The following is a 15,649-nucleotide window of genomic DNA, read 5'->3' as shown; positions in this document are numbered from 1 at the left end:
TTTTACAGCCATGAAATGCTGATCTGGAGTTTAAAAAGTCCATTTATGATCCTCACTGAGGTTTGGATACAATACCTTAACATTTTCTCAAATAGGCATTTAGTACAGGGAATTAAATATTCATATACTGATTAATGCAGGAAATAAAGTTGAGCTGCAAAGAGCTGAACTTGCAGATTGATTTTCTGAAATGACATTTTAATTCCCTGATGGTGAGAAAGAGTGTAATTTTCTCTAACATTCTTGACACCTCGGCTCAGCCTCTTTCTTTTGTACCTCCAGTGGGTCCACCGGTGCCGTCCTGTGCAGAAGGCGACTATCTGCCCAGATTTCTGTCTCCAACTCCAGAACACAGAGCTCAGCTCTACGTCCCCGCTGGTCAGGCTCTGGTAATCAGCATCAGAGCTCAGGCGACTCAGTCTAAGTAAGAGAAATCAAAACACGTTAAATTCTAGATCACTGATGTAATTATCAACAGAATAAACCTGGTTATCCTACATAGAAACTCTTATAAATGTATAAATGTAGATGTTTTCTTGCTTCAACTTTGCTTTCTTCAGAGTAACATTGTCTTGCTTTAAAAGCAATAAGTTGTTGACAAGACATGCAAACTACTCAACCCAAATATTAAGCCCTTCTTTTGTTTTGCTAAGTTTTATTCTGGCAAAACCAAAATGAAGAACAACAAAGTTTAATTATAAACCAAATGCATCCCAGCAGCTTCTAAATACTCAACCTGCTTTGACTTTTCCTCCAAACCTTCAATCTGTAGTTTATGAAAGTTATAAAACTCGTTAAGCTGGATGCCAACTTGACAAGCTTAACCCAAAGACAGGAATTCGGTCTGATCAGTTCTGTTCTCCAGAATAGAAGCATAAAAGTTTACAAAAACACAAGAAAAACATATGACACTACCTCCTGTGCAAAGCATGAGAAAACCCCAGTGAAGGAAATTCATCTGACTCTCCAGATCATTTAGATTAAGAGATGAAAAAGCCTGACCGATCTGTTTGTGTTCTGTTTGTTAAAAGCATCAACGGCCTCCTGTACAGCGGACCTCACAACGCGGTGAAGGCTTCATTGGGATCAGGAAGCTTCTCTCTGACCTGGACGCCGTCTGCCAGTGAGGATGGACAGAGCCACCCCATCTGTTTCGTCGTCCAGGCAAAGTCAGTGTCTTAGGATAAACTTCACATTGTGTTAAAATGCTAATTATTATAAGTGGAAAAAATAACGACTACAATGTAATTAATATTTTGATCATATTGCATTAGTGGGCAGTGGTTGAGTTTTCAGCTGCAATACTTATTCCTCTAAAGAAACTAAGTAACGTGTTTCAAAATATATAATATTCAGTGTTTTCCTTTATAATTTAAAGTTTATCGTTTATATCCAAACCTCTCAGTTTCTCTGTTTGAGTGACCAACTGACGTGAAGCTGTTTTACTCATTTAAAACAAACAATAAATGATTGTTTCCTCCTAAGCTGTGCTGCTTAGCAACAGTTAGCAGCTAGCACGGTTAGCATCATTCACTGCAAACTGAAGTCTTTGTATTCTTCAGAGCACGGGTTCCTAGCCCTGCCATGCACATTTTTAGACGCGTTTAATTTAAAGCACACTTGACTCAAATGATTGTGTGACTTTCCAAACCAGCCAGGTGCTGCAGAAGCAGTTTAATGAGTGTCAGTCATTTAAGTCAGGTGTGTGGGAGCCAGGAGACCCTCAACAGGCAGGAGTACCTGGGTTGGGAACAGCTGCTTTAAAACTTTGTCTACTGTAGATCTTTATCTTGAAACTGGGATTACCAGAAGGTTACATTGGGAATATTTCCAAATGAAGAGCGGAGAATATAGTTTCCTTTCTCTAATCTTCTTTCAGCTTTTGTGCTTCCTCTTACTTGATTATTAAACATATCACTGACACTGAAAGCAGCTGCTTTGTAATGGCATCTACATGGAAGCATGCTGCTGTTGGAGTAAATACCATCTCTGTTAGTTCTGTCGCTGGTCTAAGTTGATCAAGCTGAAAATCTATTAATTTCTCAATGCACCTTCACATAAAGCAGAGCAAAGATCTTTACATCAAACGATCTTCCAGTTACTTAAACTAACATGTTCTTTAATGCCAACCAATGCTTTTAACATGATAGCAGTTTTAATGAAGGGTAATACATTAAAGCTTAAGTAAACACCTCTTATTAGCATTTATGACAAAATAATTTTGACCTTTGCAACTGGAACAACAAATACAGCAGAAGGAACAATTTTTTTCAGACCCTTCGGTCGATAAACTTTGTTTCTAGAATCACTAAGCATTTACATTTTCCCCAATAATCTAATAATAAAGCTTTTGTTTTAAATTACTTCCACAGTTACTCGAACACTTTGCTGCACTCTGACCTCCGGTGTGTTATCGTGATGGTTGGAAACGGTGAGTAGATTTCTCCGTCATGTTTTAAGTTGAATCAGTGGTTTTCTTCATTCCTGAGCTTTCTGTGGATCTGGCTTTCTTTTCACAGGCCCATCGACGTCTACACCAGTTGTCTATGGAACTACACCAAGCCCCCCCGTAACAAACTTAACAACATCTGCTCCAGGACCAGGTCAGTAGGACATTTGCAGACAGCTATGTTTTACTGCAGCACAGCTGTTATGTGAAATCTTCAGGCTCGGTCCATAAAGTTGATTCTTTCTGTTTCTAGAATATGTTATCGCTCTGAACATGATGATCTCTACTACGCTGTCGATGGAGGATAATTCTGATGCCATCTTAGCTCTGGTTAGTAACCCTGTTGGCTACAAATGTTCATGAAGCAGTTCCAGTCAAAGAGGTTGGGCTGATTATCCCGTAAAGTCTTCCTCATCTTCCTCCAATGAACCTGTGTGTATCTTTGTGTCTTGACATGAGCAGCTCATGCCAACTGGGAAATAACTTACATTTTTCAGGAGCAGTTTCGATTGAGCTCAATCAGTCATGGTAACAACCTGTCTTTTCTTCTGCAGATTAAAAGCAAACTGATTGAGAAAGGGCTGCCTTCAGACGTAAGTCTTCGCCTCCTGAGCAGTGGCCTGGTGGTCGTCACAACATCGAGCCCCTAGAGGAACATCACGAAGAACTAACTGATCGCTACAGGAAAATATATTCAGAAGACATAAATATATTTTCAGGGGGATGATTTTTATCTTCATGCATTTGTAAAACAATCAGTCAATCTGTATAATTTTTTTTACTTTATTTCATATGTTGAAATAAATGACTATGGTTAAAACTGTTAATATAGTAATGTCATTTTTATTTCTTTATGGTTTGCTTTAAATTTTTGCCCAATAAAGAGGCAGTTGCCTTCTGGATGTAGAATAATGTCAACAGTCTGAATGTTGATATTCAGTCAACATTCAGACTGTTGACTGAATATCAACAGTCTTCACGATTTCTCAGTTACAATTTTAAGCATTTGCCGTTCAACCTCCTCACCAAGATCAGACATTTTAAGCAGATTTAGCCCCCTGTCCTGTATGGAGCAGAAAGCCGTAGAACCTCGAGCCTCAACCCACTGTGAACAAAAAGAGCTGAAAGATGGTGTCTGAGAGCCAAGAGGTAATGTAGTGTTTCACATATCCCTTAGTTTGGGACCAAAGCATGTGTCTGAGGTCAGCAGGGGGCTGATGACACTCACTGAGGGAACTATCTGGGACAGATTTACCTTTGTCTAGTCGTAATGAAGAACAAGTTGAATGAAAAAGTGAAGCACTTAATTTGTCTACACTGCAAACTTCATCTATCAATCCCGCCTCCAACTAATAGTCATCAGATATGGATAGTGACAAGAAAAATGAAATGATTCCTTTTTAGAGTGACCGGACTCAGTCTTGGAGTTACAGTTGCAGTCTTTGGGAGAAATGAACTACTACCTCTCCAAATTAAAAAGTCATCGGGGGATTTAGTCCTGGGGAAGACTTAGGGAAGACATGGCTCTCAGTGGAGGGAAGACTTTCTAGGTCTAACCTAGGGTCTTCTAGGTTTCGTCTTCTAGGTCTTGGGAATACCTAGACGTAGAAGTAGGTCTTTACAAAAATGAGCTAGACCTATAGATGTCAATGGACGAGATGTAGCTCTCCACTAGAAGACCTAGACCGTCTAGAAGGGAACACCTAAGGGGTGTAGGTCCAGTGGAGACCTACACCCCTTGAGGCCCAGGGAAGACCCTAAAGGGTCTAGGGAAGACCTAAGGACCTTCACTAGACCTAGACCCATCACAACAGAAGACCCAAAGGTCAAGACCCTAGACCTAAAGGGTCTATGTCTTCACTCGACCTTAGGTCAAGGGTGCTCAAGTCCAGTCCAGTGCTCAAGTCAAGTCCAGAGCTACCATCGTGCAACTTTCAGATGCATCCCTGCTCCAACACACCTGAATCAAATGAATGGCTGGTTACCTGGTCTGTTCACAGCTGAATGACTGCTGGTGAGGGAATTCAGCCAGTTGATCCCAGCCTGTTGGTATGGAATTTGAAGAACGTTAGATCTCGAGGACTGGACTTGAGCACCCGTACCTTAAATCTTCCCTAGAAGTTTTTCCCTTCTACAATGTCTTCACTAGAAGCCCTGGACCTCTTCCACTGAGGTCTAGGTCTTCCCTATGTCTTCCCCAGGGCTACATCCTCAGACCTGAGGTCTAGGAAAGATCTAGACTCAGGTCTAGCTCGTTTTTGTGCAAAATATAAAAATGAACTTCAAGGTTGCTTCAGGGAGAGGGTTGATTTATTTTTTAGCAGGTGAATGAAAATAATTCACAATGATATAGTATATTTTTAGGGGTTTTTTTTTAGTACATCTAACAAAATGTTTCAACACCACTTTCCTACATGGTGTTCCTTTACTATAACACAAAGCTTCAACAAGAGTTTAATGTTTTCCAAATAGTTTTAGTTGGTTTGATGAATCCTGTCATCTGTGATCCCTTCAAACTTTAAATCTATGAAAACTGTGTAAATCATGTAACGTATTCTCTGGTTAAGTATTTGCATAATGGCACCATAAAATTTACAACAGCTACCCCTGGTGGACAATAATAATAATGTACTCTAACTACTGGAGAAAAATGCTTTTTTTAAAGTGAATATTAATCCAGTTGACTTTTACGGTGGAAAGAGTCTTTTGATAGTTGGGTCTGGACACCTTTAGTCCGTGCAATTATTGCTTTTGCTGGGCCAGACGCCAAATCAAGCCAAGTTTATTTGTATAGAACATTTCAGCTACAAGGCAGATGAAAATGCTTTACATCATAAAAACATAATACAGTCATGAAACAAGCAATACAATTTACATTTCACCAAAATCATTATAATCAAAATCATCAAGCAAATACATATCAACTATATTGATCAATGGCAGAAGGATGAGACAAAGCTAATACCTGCACCTTGGCTCTGATTGGTTGTTTATAGTTAGAACTGGGAGAACTGGGAGAAGTATTTTCACAGATGATCTGTCTCATACCATATTGTCACAACTTAGTGACAGCTTCAACTCATCCTGGATATGCGGAAGACCCTGACTTAATTGCTGCCCTGGTTTTGTGTTACAGCCCTCAGGTCTTATTGCGTTTAACCACACGTTTAACAGCATTCCACCATCTTTCTCTCAAGACACAAAGAGATGATGGGAAACAGGAGGAGTATAAATGTTCCCCCTCTCTCTTATCTCCAGCACTTATGAAGAGACGTCGACTCCTTCACCATGTTGCTCTCCTTGTTGCTGCTGCTGCTGCTGGTCAGCGGTTCACAAGCCACTCATTTTCTGGGTACCATGATGACCTACTACCCAGAGGAAACTCGTGCAGACGGCTCAGTCTCAGTAAGACAAGATTCTATGTCAAATATTTTATTTGGCTTTTAGTATTTGATTGTACTTAAAATCTCTTTGCTTTAAATCCGCAGGTGATCCTTCACTACAAGCTGAATTTTGTTTTGTGCTCACATAGTGATACATGGGTATGCAGTGGGAACTGTGGAACACAAACCCAGACGCTCGCTTTGTCTGTGGTTGAGGAAGTAAGCGGTGAATGGTGTCAGAGAGAAGGAGTGATAACTCGTCTGCTCCCCAACAACAATGGATTTCAGACAAAGTGAGTCCTCCACTTTAAAAACATCACTGAGAACTAATCACATCTAAAAATCTATTATCACAATTTTATTCAAATACAATTCCTTTCAATAATATAATATTTACAAATACGATCAGGAATCACAGTATGTAGTTTTTTTCCAGGTTTTGTTGGACTCTGTGGATCTGAATTAACACCTGATATGTCTGAAACCTGATCAATAATGTCCACTGCAGGTTGGACAATGGAAACTGGATCAATAACATACAAAACGGGATTGCAAACTGGAGAGCCGTGACTGACGTTGAAGTGAGGAACCGGTCCGACATCGGAAAACCCAACACATCCCCACAGACCACCATCCTCCCTGCTCTGAGGTACGACGTGACGGATGGATGCTTCACTAAACCCAGGAAATATGGATGTTTGTACATGAATGATACAGGCATTTCTCAAAAGACAGACAATGCACAAAGGATTTAATTTTGGGGAAACGTGCTTTTTCTAATTTTTATTACATTTGGCAAAACTTTGCTGATGGAAAATAATTTACACTCTTCCTAATTAACAATGGAAAAGCCCTGTTTGGGACTGAATTGTCTTATTATTTCCACAATAGTTTTTGCATGACTTCACTATTTTTCAAAGTTTATCTTTGACAATTAGCACCATGGATTTTTCAGGGAGTCACTCTAATTTTTAGGTTCCTTCATATATAATCTGGTGTTTAACTGTTTCTGTAGTTTTATAGTAAAATCATCTTTAATCAATCACATGCAGATCAGTCGGCAACTTGGTGTTAAGTGACCGGAGTCAAACTTTCAGATTGCAAAAATCTGAAAGACAAATACTGAGCCACAAATGAGATATTATGGATGCTTTTTCTCTCCCAGAATTCCTTCAAACTGTGCAAAAAACATAGATTTATTGGCCTTTGACCCCGATGGAGACGAAGTGAGATGCAGATATGGAAACACATCAGATTCAGAGTGCAACCCGTGTTCACCGCCGTCTGTCCTCAGCGTCTCATCTGTAAGTAACAAGGTCACATTTGTAGCTGGAATGAATTTAATAATCTTTTAATAACTTTACACATTTATGATCATCCTGTTTTAAACGTCTTTGCGGTTTAAAAATATTTCATCAAACCTTCTCAGGTTTATTAAGTCATTCCCTCTTGGATTTTTAGTTGTTGATAAACATTAAAACAAATTTGTGAAGTTCTTTTATCCTACAACAAAAATGAAGATATATCTAAAAACAGCAACAACAAAACAATGGAGAAAATCACTTAAAATGTTGTCCAGCCCCAGATGTTTAATAAATACTAAATAAAACATCCTAATTTCTGCACAAACTGGATTTTCATGATGCTCTCAGCTCATTAGTTGTAGAGTTTTAAAAGTTACCAATTTCACTGCTTCCATTTGATAAATGAATAAAAACCTCTGTGTGTATAGAATGTCCTGGTACTAAATCAGAGTTTTACAAATGTAGACAACATAGGTGTGAGTGGAGAACTGTTTAATTATGACACGTTGAAATAACAACCATAAAATATGAAGTTTTTTCTCACGTGTTTGTCTCCTTTCTGTCTCGGTGTAGAACTGTTCTCTGTCATTCAGCCCCACCTACAGCAACTCTGAGCTTCCATACGCCGTCCAGTTGGTGATCGAGGATTTTCCCACCCAGGACATAAATTTGATTCAAACTGACGGATCACAGGAGGTGAAAACTACCAATGACGCCATCAGCAAGATACCTCTACAGTTTGTTTTGAAAGGTAGGAGCCCAGACTGACGGCGTCTTGTTTTACAGCCATGAAATGCTGATCTGGAGTTTAAAAAGTCCATTTATGATCCTCACTGAAGTTTGGATCCCTTTACAACTTCTGAGATAGACATTTAGAGCAGAGAATTAAATATTAATTTACTGAATAATGCAGGAAATAAAGTTGAGCTGCAAAGAGCTGAACTTGCAGATTGATTTTCTGAAGTCACATTTTAATTCCCTGATGGTGAGAAAGAATGTAATTTTCTCTAACATTCTTGACACCTCGGCTCAGTCTCTCTCTTTCTTTTGTACCTCCAGTGGGTCCACCGGTGCCGTCCTGTGCAAAAGGCGACTATCTGCCCAGATTTCTGTCTCCAACTCCAGAACACAGAGCTCAGCTCTACGCCCCCGCTGGTCAGACTCTGGTAATCAACATCAGAGCTGAGGCGACTCAGTCTAAGTAAGAGAAATCAAAACACGTTTCAAGAGGTTCACTGATGGGCAAAGTTTGAATTCTAGATGATTGATGAATAAAGTTGTTATCATACGAGTATACTTTCAGACATTTTCCTGCTTAGACTTTGCATGACTTGTTAATAACCTACTGCTGTTAAAGTAAGATGATGAAGAAAGCAAAGTACTCAACCCAAAAACTAAGCCTTTCTTTTGCCTCCCTAAACGTTATTCTGCCAAAACCAAATGAATGAAACCATAAACAGTAAAGTTTAACTATAAACTAAATGGATCCCAGCAGAAATCTGAAGTTGCTTCTCCAGACTTGACCTTCATTCCAAACTTCCAGGCTGCAGTTTATGAAAGTTACAACATTTTCTAAACTGGATACCAGCTTGGCAGGTTTTACCAGAGTCAGGAATTCAGTTCTACATGTTCTGTCACTTAACTCCTCAACGGAAGCATGAAGGTCACAAAAGCAAAAGAAATGTATGTGACACTCCTTCCATGTTAAATATGAGAAAACAACAGTTGAGGAAATTCATCTGACTCTCTAGATCATTTAGATTAAGAGCTGAAGAGACACCTGACCGATCTGTTTGTGTTTGTTAAAAGCATCACCGGCCTCCTGTACAGCGGACCTCACAACGCGGTGAAGGCTTCATTGGGATCAGGAAGCTTCTCTCTGACCTGGACGCCGTCTGCCAGTGAGGATGGACAGAGCCACCCCATCTGTTTCGTCGTCCAGGCAAAGTCAGTGTCTTGTGATGACCAATTATGATTACAATGTGATTAATATTTCAGTTATATTACCGTAGTGATGCCTGATGGACAGGCTTGCATTGGGAATATTTCCAATCCCAGCATGCCCCACTACAGGCGGAGGATGTAAGTAAGGTACAAACTAGAGTTACGTGGTTGTAATTGGTTTAGCCTCGTTGCTATGCTAACATCCTGAATGAACTGCAGGAAACATGGCTTCCTTTAAAGGAACTTAAAACATTTAACTGATACTGAAAGCAGCTGACTTTGTGTCTTATTTACTTAGTAACACCATCCACACTGAAGAGCACTGCTGATAAAGTGAAGCTGTATCATTTGGGTGTGGAGTATTTAACTGGCTGATCACTGGACTGGGCTGATCAGTGGGTTTCAATGTATCGTCACATTTACCAGATCAATCATCTTTTCAGTCAAAGATCTTCCACCAAGTAGATAATGTAGGTTTTAATTTAATTCAACTCACATGTTGCATAATACCAACCAATACTCCTTAATACTTACTCCAAACCAGCAATGGTGTGGCTTGGTTTACCAATTGATACCAGTTTTAGTGAAGAAGATCCATACAGTTAGTTAACACTTTGTCATAATTAATATTAGCATTTATGACAAAAAGGTTTTGATCTTTCCAGCTGTAACTGTAGGAATATTTGAGTTTTCTCATATGCTCTCACATATAAACTTACTTTGTTTCTGGAATCACTGTTATACTTTATATATTTGACAACAATCTAGTAATAAAACGTTTGTTTTAAATTACTTCCACAGTTATTTGACTACTTCGCTGCACTCTGACCTTCGGTGTGTTATCGTGACGGTTGGATACGGTGAGTAAATTTCTCTCTTAATCATCATGTCTTAAAGTGCATCAGGGTTTTCTCTATTCCTGAGGTTAATGTAAATCTGGCTTTCTGCTTACAGGCCCACCATATATTACGGCTCTGAACCTGAAGATCTCCACCACGCTGTCAATGGAGGATGATTCTGACGCCATCATGGCTCTGGTCAGTAAACCTCTTCACTTCAAATGATAAAGAAGCAGGTTGGGCTGGTTATCCTGTAAAGTCCTCAGTGCCTCAAACAGCCAATCACGTCTTTTCTTCTGCAGATCAAAGACACACTGGTTAACGAAGGGCTGCCTTCGACCATAAGTCTTCGCCTCCTGAGCAGCGGTCAAGTGGTCGTCACAACACCGAGCCCCTAGAGGAACATCACGAAGAACTAACTGATCGCTGAAGGGAAATATATATTCAGAAGACATAAATACCTTTTTGGGGGGATGATTTTTATCCAAAACCATCAGTCAACCTTTATAATTTATTTCGTTTATTTCATGTTTAGAAATAAATGATAGTGATCAGTGGTTAAAACTGCCTATGCAGTTTTAATTCTCTATTTCTTTGATGATTCTAACAAGCACTTCACTAAATGCAATGTCAATTACTGGTTTTCACAACTGTTGACTGTATGGTATGTTTATGTTTTTATGTTTTCTTGATGTAAAGCACATTGAAATGCCTTATTGCTGAAATATGCTTTACAAATAAACCTGATTGATTGATCGATCGATTGAGGTTCTCATCTGAAGAGAAGACCTACTGAACTGTCCGGCCTAACGTCTGGGAGGAATGGCAGCTGAGAAGAAACACTAAAAAAAAGCATGTCTTAATTTGCAAAACCCATTAAATTATCTCAACTTCATTCTAAAGTTTACAGAAGGAGAAATATTTCCTGGTTCTGATCTTGGGAAAAACCGGTGTGTCAAGTCAGTTACTGTAACTTGCATGAAAGTCACTAGGTTGGAATGTGAAACATTTCTGGACTCGTTTGGTTTTATGGAACCCAACCGAAAAACAGGTGAACTCACAGCAGGTTGAGATGTTGGCAAACACAAAGCTTCTGTCCTGAGAGCGAAAAGAAATCAGTTTGAAGAAAAGAAAAGCTGACTGAAGAAGTCCGACAAAATATTGTGCAAAGAGAGACGCAATGCAAAAAAATATCCAGAATTAAAGGTCTGAGTCCAAACAATGTGAGTTCAAGAGACAAAGAGAAAACAAGCAAGTTCAGGGTTTGTAGAACTCTGACATTCACAAATAAAGTTTGATTTGCAAACAGGAGTAATATATTCACAATATACACAATATAATTATTGTCCTCTGTGATAGCAATGCGATTCTGAATATTACTGATTGTATCTCAGCAATGCAATCTTTCCTGCAGCTTCCTACAGTCATTAGCCTGTGTGCTAAAAAGCATCAGAGTAAAAGTTACACCAACAGCTGCACTTAGTGGACAGTCATGAAAATACAAGTAATTCATGCAGATATAAATGAGGCTGCAGCCAAACTACTGCAGCCATCATGTGAAGGTTTTCACAAAATTAGATTTCAATAATCCAGGATGAGAGAGGAAAGCCAAGGCTGACTCAAATAAGTCAGAGAATCTCATTTAACTGGTTTCACAAACGCAAAGTCAGTCTGAAGGGGAAAACTTGTTTGTCGGGGCATTGATGAAATGAACTGAGATGATTTTTTTAAAGGCTTTCTTTTTTCCTGAATTCAAAATATATGCAACAAATGACCAAAATGAGTAAGGTGAATGAATGCATGTTGAGGCTTAAGGCGGGAAAGAGAACAAATATTGCGACCAAGAAAAGGAAAAATAAAACAAAGTGATATAGTCTTATAGTGTTTAAGGTTTCTGCAGCACTTTAAAGAAGACAAATATGAAAATACATGGGCAAAAAGAAGACACTAGAGAAGATGAGGATGGTTTTGTGTTGTCTCGTTCTTTGTTTCTTCTTGTTTGTTGCTCTTTGGTTGAGTGTTGTTTACCTTTGCTGCGTTTCTTAATTATTATATTAATTGTGCAGAAGATGATTTTTATTCCTGCCAAAGCAACTCAAGTCCACTTTTCTCCTCTGCTGTTTGTTACATTTTCCTTTGGTTTGTATTTTTAAAAAAGCACTCAAATATTTTTTATTCGGACAACACTTTTATTGTGTGTGTTTGACAGATTTTGGAATTTTATATTTTATGAAAATGTATATATAATTTTTCTGTAAGAACAGAAAAAGAACTTAATACAGATGATTCAGCTTTTTTCTGTGAACTACACCCACAAAAATCAATTAAAATAAAACTAAAGTGGTTTGTTCTTAGAGAAATGTACATTTTAAAAACCGAATCATTTGATCCGTAGGTATTTTTGTTTTTTTTAAAGAGCCACAAGTGTCATCAATAATTAAAAAGAAACCTATAAGCACTGACGGTAAATATTTCTAAAGTCAGTTTTACAGCAGAGAACACAAACATAATGAGTCCTTCGTGGTATTTGGTACCGACTGAAAGCTTTGTTACCGGTGCAGAACGTAAACAGCACTGAACTTCCGTCTTCCTTGTTTTCTGTGGCATCAGTCATGTGAAGCTGTTTCACTAAAGCTGACATTTTCAAAAGGTTTGCAGTGAAGGAATCTGACAGGAAACCAAACATGTTTGTGTCATGGAGACAGATTTCACAGCATATAACCTGACCGAGCAAAGAAAAGAGGAAACCAGGGCGTTCAGGTACTTGGGGACACATTTGGCACCTTGGAGGCATAAAAAAGGTGAATTTAAACAAACACGCAAACAGAGGACATCAAAAAATACAAATATCTTGTTATGATGGATTATTTACTGACATTGTGTAATGAGGAATATCAGTTTTTGAAAAGGTGGGGCAAAGAGAAGGTGTCTGAGTTGATCATTAACGATGCTGCCCCCTGTAGGGACATAGGGAAATTGTTCTTTTGCAATACTTGGTTACTTTGAATAAAAGACTTTCTGATACAAATAAGATCTTGTAAGGCTTTTACATCTGAAGTTTTATATTGTTTTCTTTTGGTGTATTAAAAAAATACACCATGAACCGATGTGCAAAATGCCAGAGATAAAACAGGTTAAACATGGATTTAGACAAGGGCTTCCTATCCCTACTTAAACTTTAAAACATAAACATGACAGAAACTTTCTGTAAAAGAAAAAAAAAGGAAAAACACACCTCACTATTTGGACTGTTACGGTTTTGGTTGTGTCTTTATTGTATTGTTAGTCTGAATGGCTAATAGAAGGGCCGTTTTCATGTGCAAACATTGGATCAATGGTCAACCAGTTTTCTGCTTCAGAGTCTACAAATATTCAACTTTAAGTTGACATGTTCAGTCACTGCTACGGCATGCCAAATAAACCAGGTATTTGCTCATTTATTTGGTACTTGTTCATTTATTCCATGGTTTATCCAACTAGAAAGAAAACATCTAAGTTGCATTTTAGTCAAATGCCTGAATAAACTTGTTGCAGTAAGCGATAAATTAATCACATGATAAATGAAAACAAATTCCTTTCCATTTGTCGTTTTTCTCTTTTTTTTCTACCAAAAACTGTATAAGAAAAGTCTCCAGTCTGTTGTTTTGGTCTCAACTAACCTTTTTTTAAGGACTATTTTGTTTAGAGACTTTATAAATCATTCTATTTGTTGTTTCTGTTATTTATTTTGGATATTATGTTTTCCAGTTACAGTGTGAAATGTTCTAGATCTTTAAGAACGTGTCATCTCATTATTATATCATCACCATTTTTTTTATCCAAAAACTGTCCCTTAAAAGGCTTATTACTGGGCCAAGGGACATTTTACTGTTTGCATCAATTGGTGAACAATTTCTATCAGAGTATTCTGGCTTTGCAGTCTTTGTCCACATTCAACAAAAAGAATAATAACCTTTCCCCTTCATTGATTCAAATAAGAATAACTCCATGATGCAGATGAGAGATTAAAGAAAAACAAGTGACATTAAATCATATTTCAGGATCAAGTTCATTCTCATGTTTAGCCACTAGGGGGAGACTGTTGTAAATTTCACTGCTCCACTGCTGAGCAGCTCCACTATTATGTCTGATGGCAGTCCTTGTCTCATCAGCTCATCTTTGATCTGAAGAAAAAACACATTATATAAATAATAAGCCACACAGAACGAAGCTAATGTACATTTTCATGCTAAAAGTCAAAGTTGAGCTTTGGTGCTTTGAGCTAAATGAGTTCCACGCTTACAAATCTCTTAAGATAGAATAACATTTTTACTATTCAAGTACAAGAAATCGATCCACAAGATGAAAACAAAGTAATTTACCGCAGAAACAACTGAACCTGTTGGACAAGAATGAAAATATTAAAGTGAAGGATATACTGACTGACCAGGTTTATGATGGTTGCAGAGTCATTTTCCATTGACAGTGTGGTGGAGATCTTTGCATTCAGAGCCAAAACATAATCTAGAAGCACAGAGAGTCAATGTTACTATTCACCAGGATAATTAACCCAGCGGTGCAGCTGTAACAGGAGGGGCTGCAACAGGAGCAGCAGATTGAAGTTCATCATATTCATGAACGTAAACTAAATAATATTTGAATAAGAACTATAAATAGTGGCTATTTTGTACATCTTTTTTACACAATTTCAAAACACATTTTTTGCGTGTCCAAGGGTCATAAATTTGATAATAAAAGGCTTTAGGAAACGGTCGACATTTACCAGGTTTGGTGATGCTCTCTAACTTCAACTTACATGGTCCTGCATCCAGCCTGGAGTTTAGGATGGAGGTTGTAGGAAGTGCAGTTGTTGTGGGTTGGTCGGTTGTAGGTAAGACTGCAGTCTTATTTGGTTGATGTGTGATCATGAGTGAAGATGTGGTTGTTATATTAGACATGAATGTCAACATAGGTGGTTGTGGAGCAGCTGTAGTCAGAGGGGCAACAGGAGCTGCAACTGTGGACAGAGCAGAAGTTAGTCACTTTCTAGTAGAAAACACAATATGCAGCTAAATAATATTTGAATAAGAAACCAGAATAGAGGCTATTTTGTAATCCAAGGACTAAGATTGGTCCATTTATTGAAAAAAGCGTAATCAATGTTTCTCCTAATTGTTGTCTTTCATTATTTATAATGGCACTCAATAAAAAAACAAACATTTGTTTCTTTGGCCGTTAATAAACATACTTTTGTGTGTCCAAGGGACAAAAAGTTGATAATAAGAGGCTTCAGGAATCAGGCTGCATTTAACAGGTTTGTGATGCTCTCTAACTTCAGCTTCACTTACACGGTCCTGGATCCAGCGTTGATTTTAGGATGGAGAATGAAGGAGGTGTAGTTGTTGTGGTGGATTGATTGGCTGTAGTTGTGACCATAGTTGTAGTTGGTGGAGATGTTGTGGTTTGGCTGGTTGTAGTTGAGAGCGTAGTTGGTGGAGTAGACTGGTAGTAGTTGTGAGCATAGCCGTAGATGTAGTTGGTGGAGGAGTAGTTGTTGTGGTGGGTTGTGTTGGGTTGGCTGGTTGTAGTTGTAGTTGGTGTAGGTGTAGTTGTTGTAGGTTGGCTGGTTGTAGTTGTAGTTGGTGTAGGTGTAGTTGTTGTAGGTTGGCTGGTTGTAGTTGTAGTTGGTGTAGGTGTAGTTGTTGTAGGTTGGCTGGTTGTAGTTGTAGTTGGTGTAGGTGTAGTTGTTGT

At 38.4% G+C, this 15,649-nt stretch overlaps 3 protein-coding genes and 1 long non-coding RNA gene across 4 annotated transcripts in view; 2 read left to right on the top strand and 2 right to left on the bottom strand.

The window, feature by feature from the left end:
• Nucleotides 1-809, bottom strand: part of LOC107838194 (uncharacterized) — a 12,864-nt gene extending 12,055 nt beyond the window's left edge. The window contains exons 1-2 of the long non-coding RNA XR_001664241.1: nt 737-809; nt 277-420 (exon numbers count right to left, since the gene is read on the bottom strand). This is a non-coding gene — a long non-coding RNA (uncharacterized LOC107838194). The remainder of the gene's footprint in view (nt 1-276; nt 421-736) is intronic.
• LOC103149169 (uncharacterized) overlaps nt 1-3,275 on the top strand; it is a 25,411-nt gene extending 22,136 nt beyond the window's left edge. Inside the window, exons 6-11 of the mRNA XM_016679721.1 lie at nt 283-424; nt 1,032-1,169; nt 2,373-2,431; nt 2,520-2,603; nt 2,703-2,779; nt 3,004-3,275. Coding sequence (XP_016535207.1) covers nt 283-424; nt 1,032-1,169; nt 2,373-2,431; nt 2,520-2,603; nt 2,703-2,779; nt 3,004-3,099 — 596 coding nt within the window. The 3' untranslated portion in view covers nt 3,100-3,275. The remainder of the gene's footprint in view (nt 1-282; nt 425-1,031; nt 1,170-2,372; nt 2,432-2,519; nt 2,604-2,702; nt 2,780-3,003) is intronic.
• A 2,433-nt stretch (nt 3,276-5,708) lies between these two features.
• Nucleotides 5,709-10,409, top strand: LOC103149142 (uncharacterized). Its single transcript, XM_007568161.2, has 10 exons — nt 5,709-5,854; nt 5,938-6,125; nt 6,341-6,481; nt 6,998-7,136; nt 7,710-7,887; nt 8,196-8,337; nt 8,946-9,083; nt 9,882-9,940; nt 10,035-10,117; nt 10,222-10,409. The coding sequence occupies exons 1-10, from the start codon at nt 5,738-5,740 to the stop codon at nt 10,315-10,317; spliced, it is 1,281 nt and encodes a 426-aa protein (XP_007568223.1). The 5' UTR covers nt 5,709-5,737; the 3' UTR covers nt 10,318-10,409.
• A 4,833-nt stretch (nt 10,410-15,242) lies between these two features.
• LOC103149140 (mucin-5AC-like) overlaps nt 15,243-15,649 on the bottom strand; it is a 7,827-nt gene continuing 7,420 nt past the window's right edge. Inside the window, exon 12 of the mRNA XM_016679702.1 lies at nt 15,243-15,400. Coding sequence (XP_016535188.1) covers nt 15,243-15,400 — 158 coding nt within the window. The remainder of the gene's footprint in view (nt 15,401-15,649) is intronic.

The sequence above is a fragment of the Poecilia formosa genome, unplaced genomic scaffold (genome assembly GCF_000485575.1).
Source record: "Poecilia formosa unplaced genomic scaffold, Poecilia_formosa-5.1.2 Scaffold218, whole genome shotgun sequence".
NCBI classification, from domain to species: domain Eukaryota; kingdom Metazoa; phylum Chordata; class Actinopteri; order Cyprinodontiformes; family Poeciliidae; genus Poecilia; species Poecilia formosa.
Note: the sequence above shows the minus strand (reverse complement) of the source record. Positions and strands in the feature narration are given on the sequence as shown.

Coding starts and splice junctions, on each gene's coding strand:
- LOC103149142 (XM_007568161.2), top strand. CDS start 5,738: ATGTTGCTCTCCTTGTTGCTGCTGCTGCTGCTGGTCAGCGGTTCACAA. Junction 7,888..8,195: donor TCTACAGTTTGTTTTGAAAG/GTAGGAGCCCAG, acceptor TTGTACCTCCAG/TGGGTCCACCGGTGCCGTCC. Junction 9,941..10,034: donor TATCGTGACGGTTGGATACG/GTGAGTAAATTT, acceptor TTCTGCTTACAG/GCCCACCATATATTACGGCT.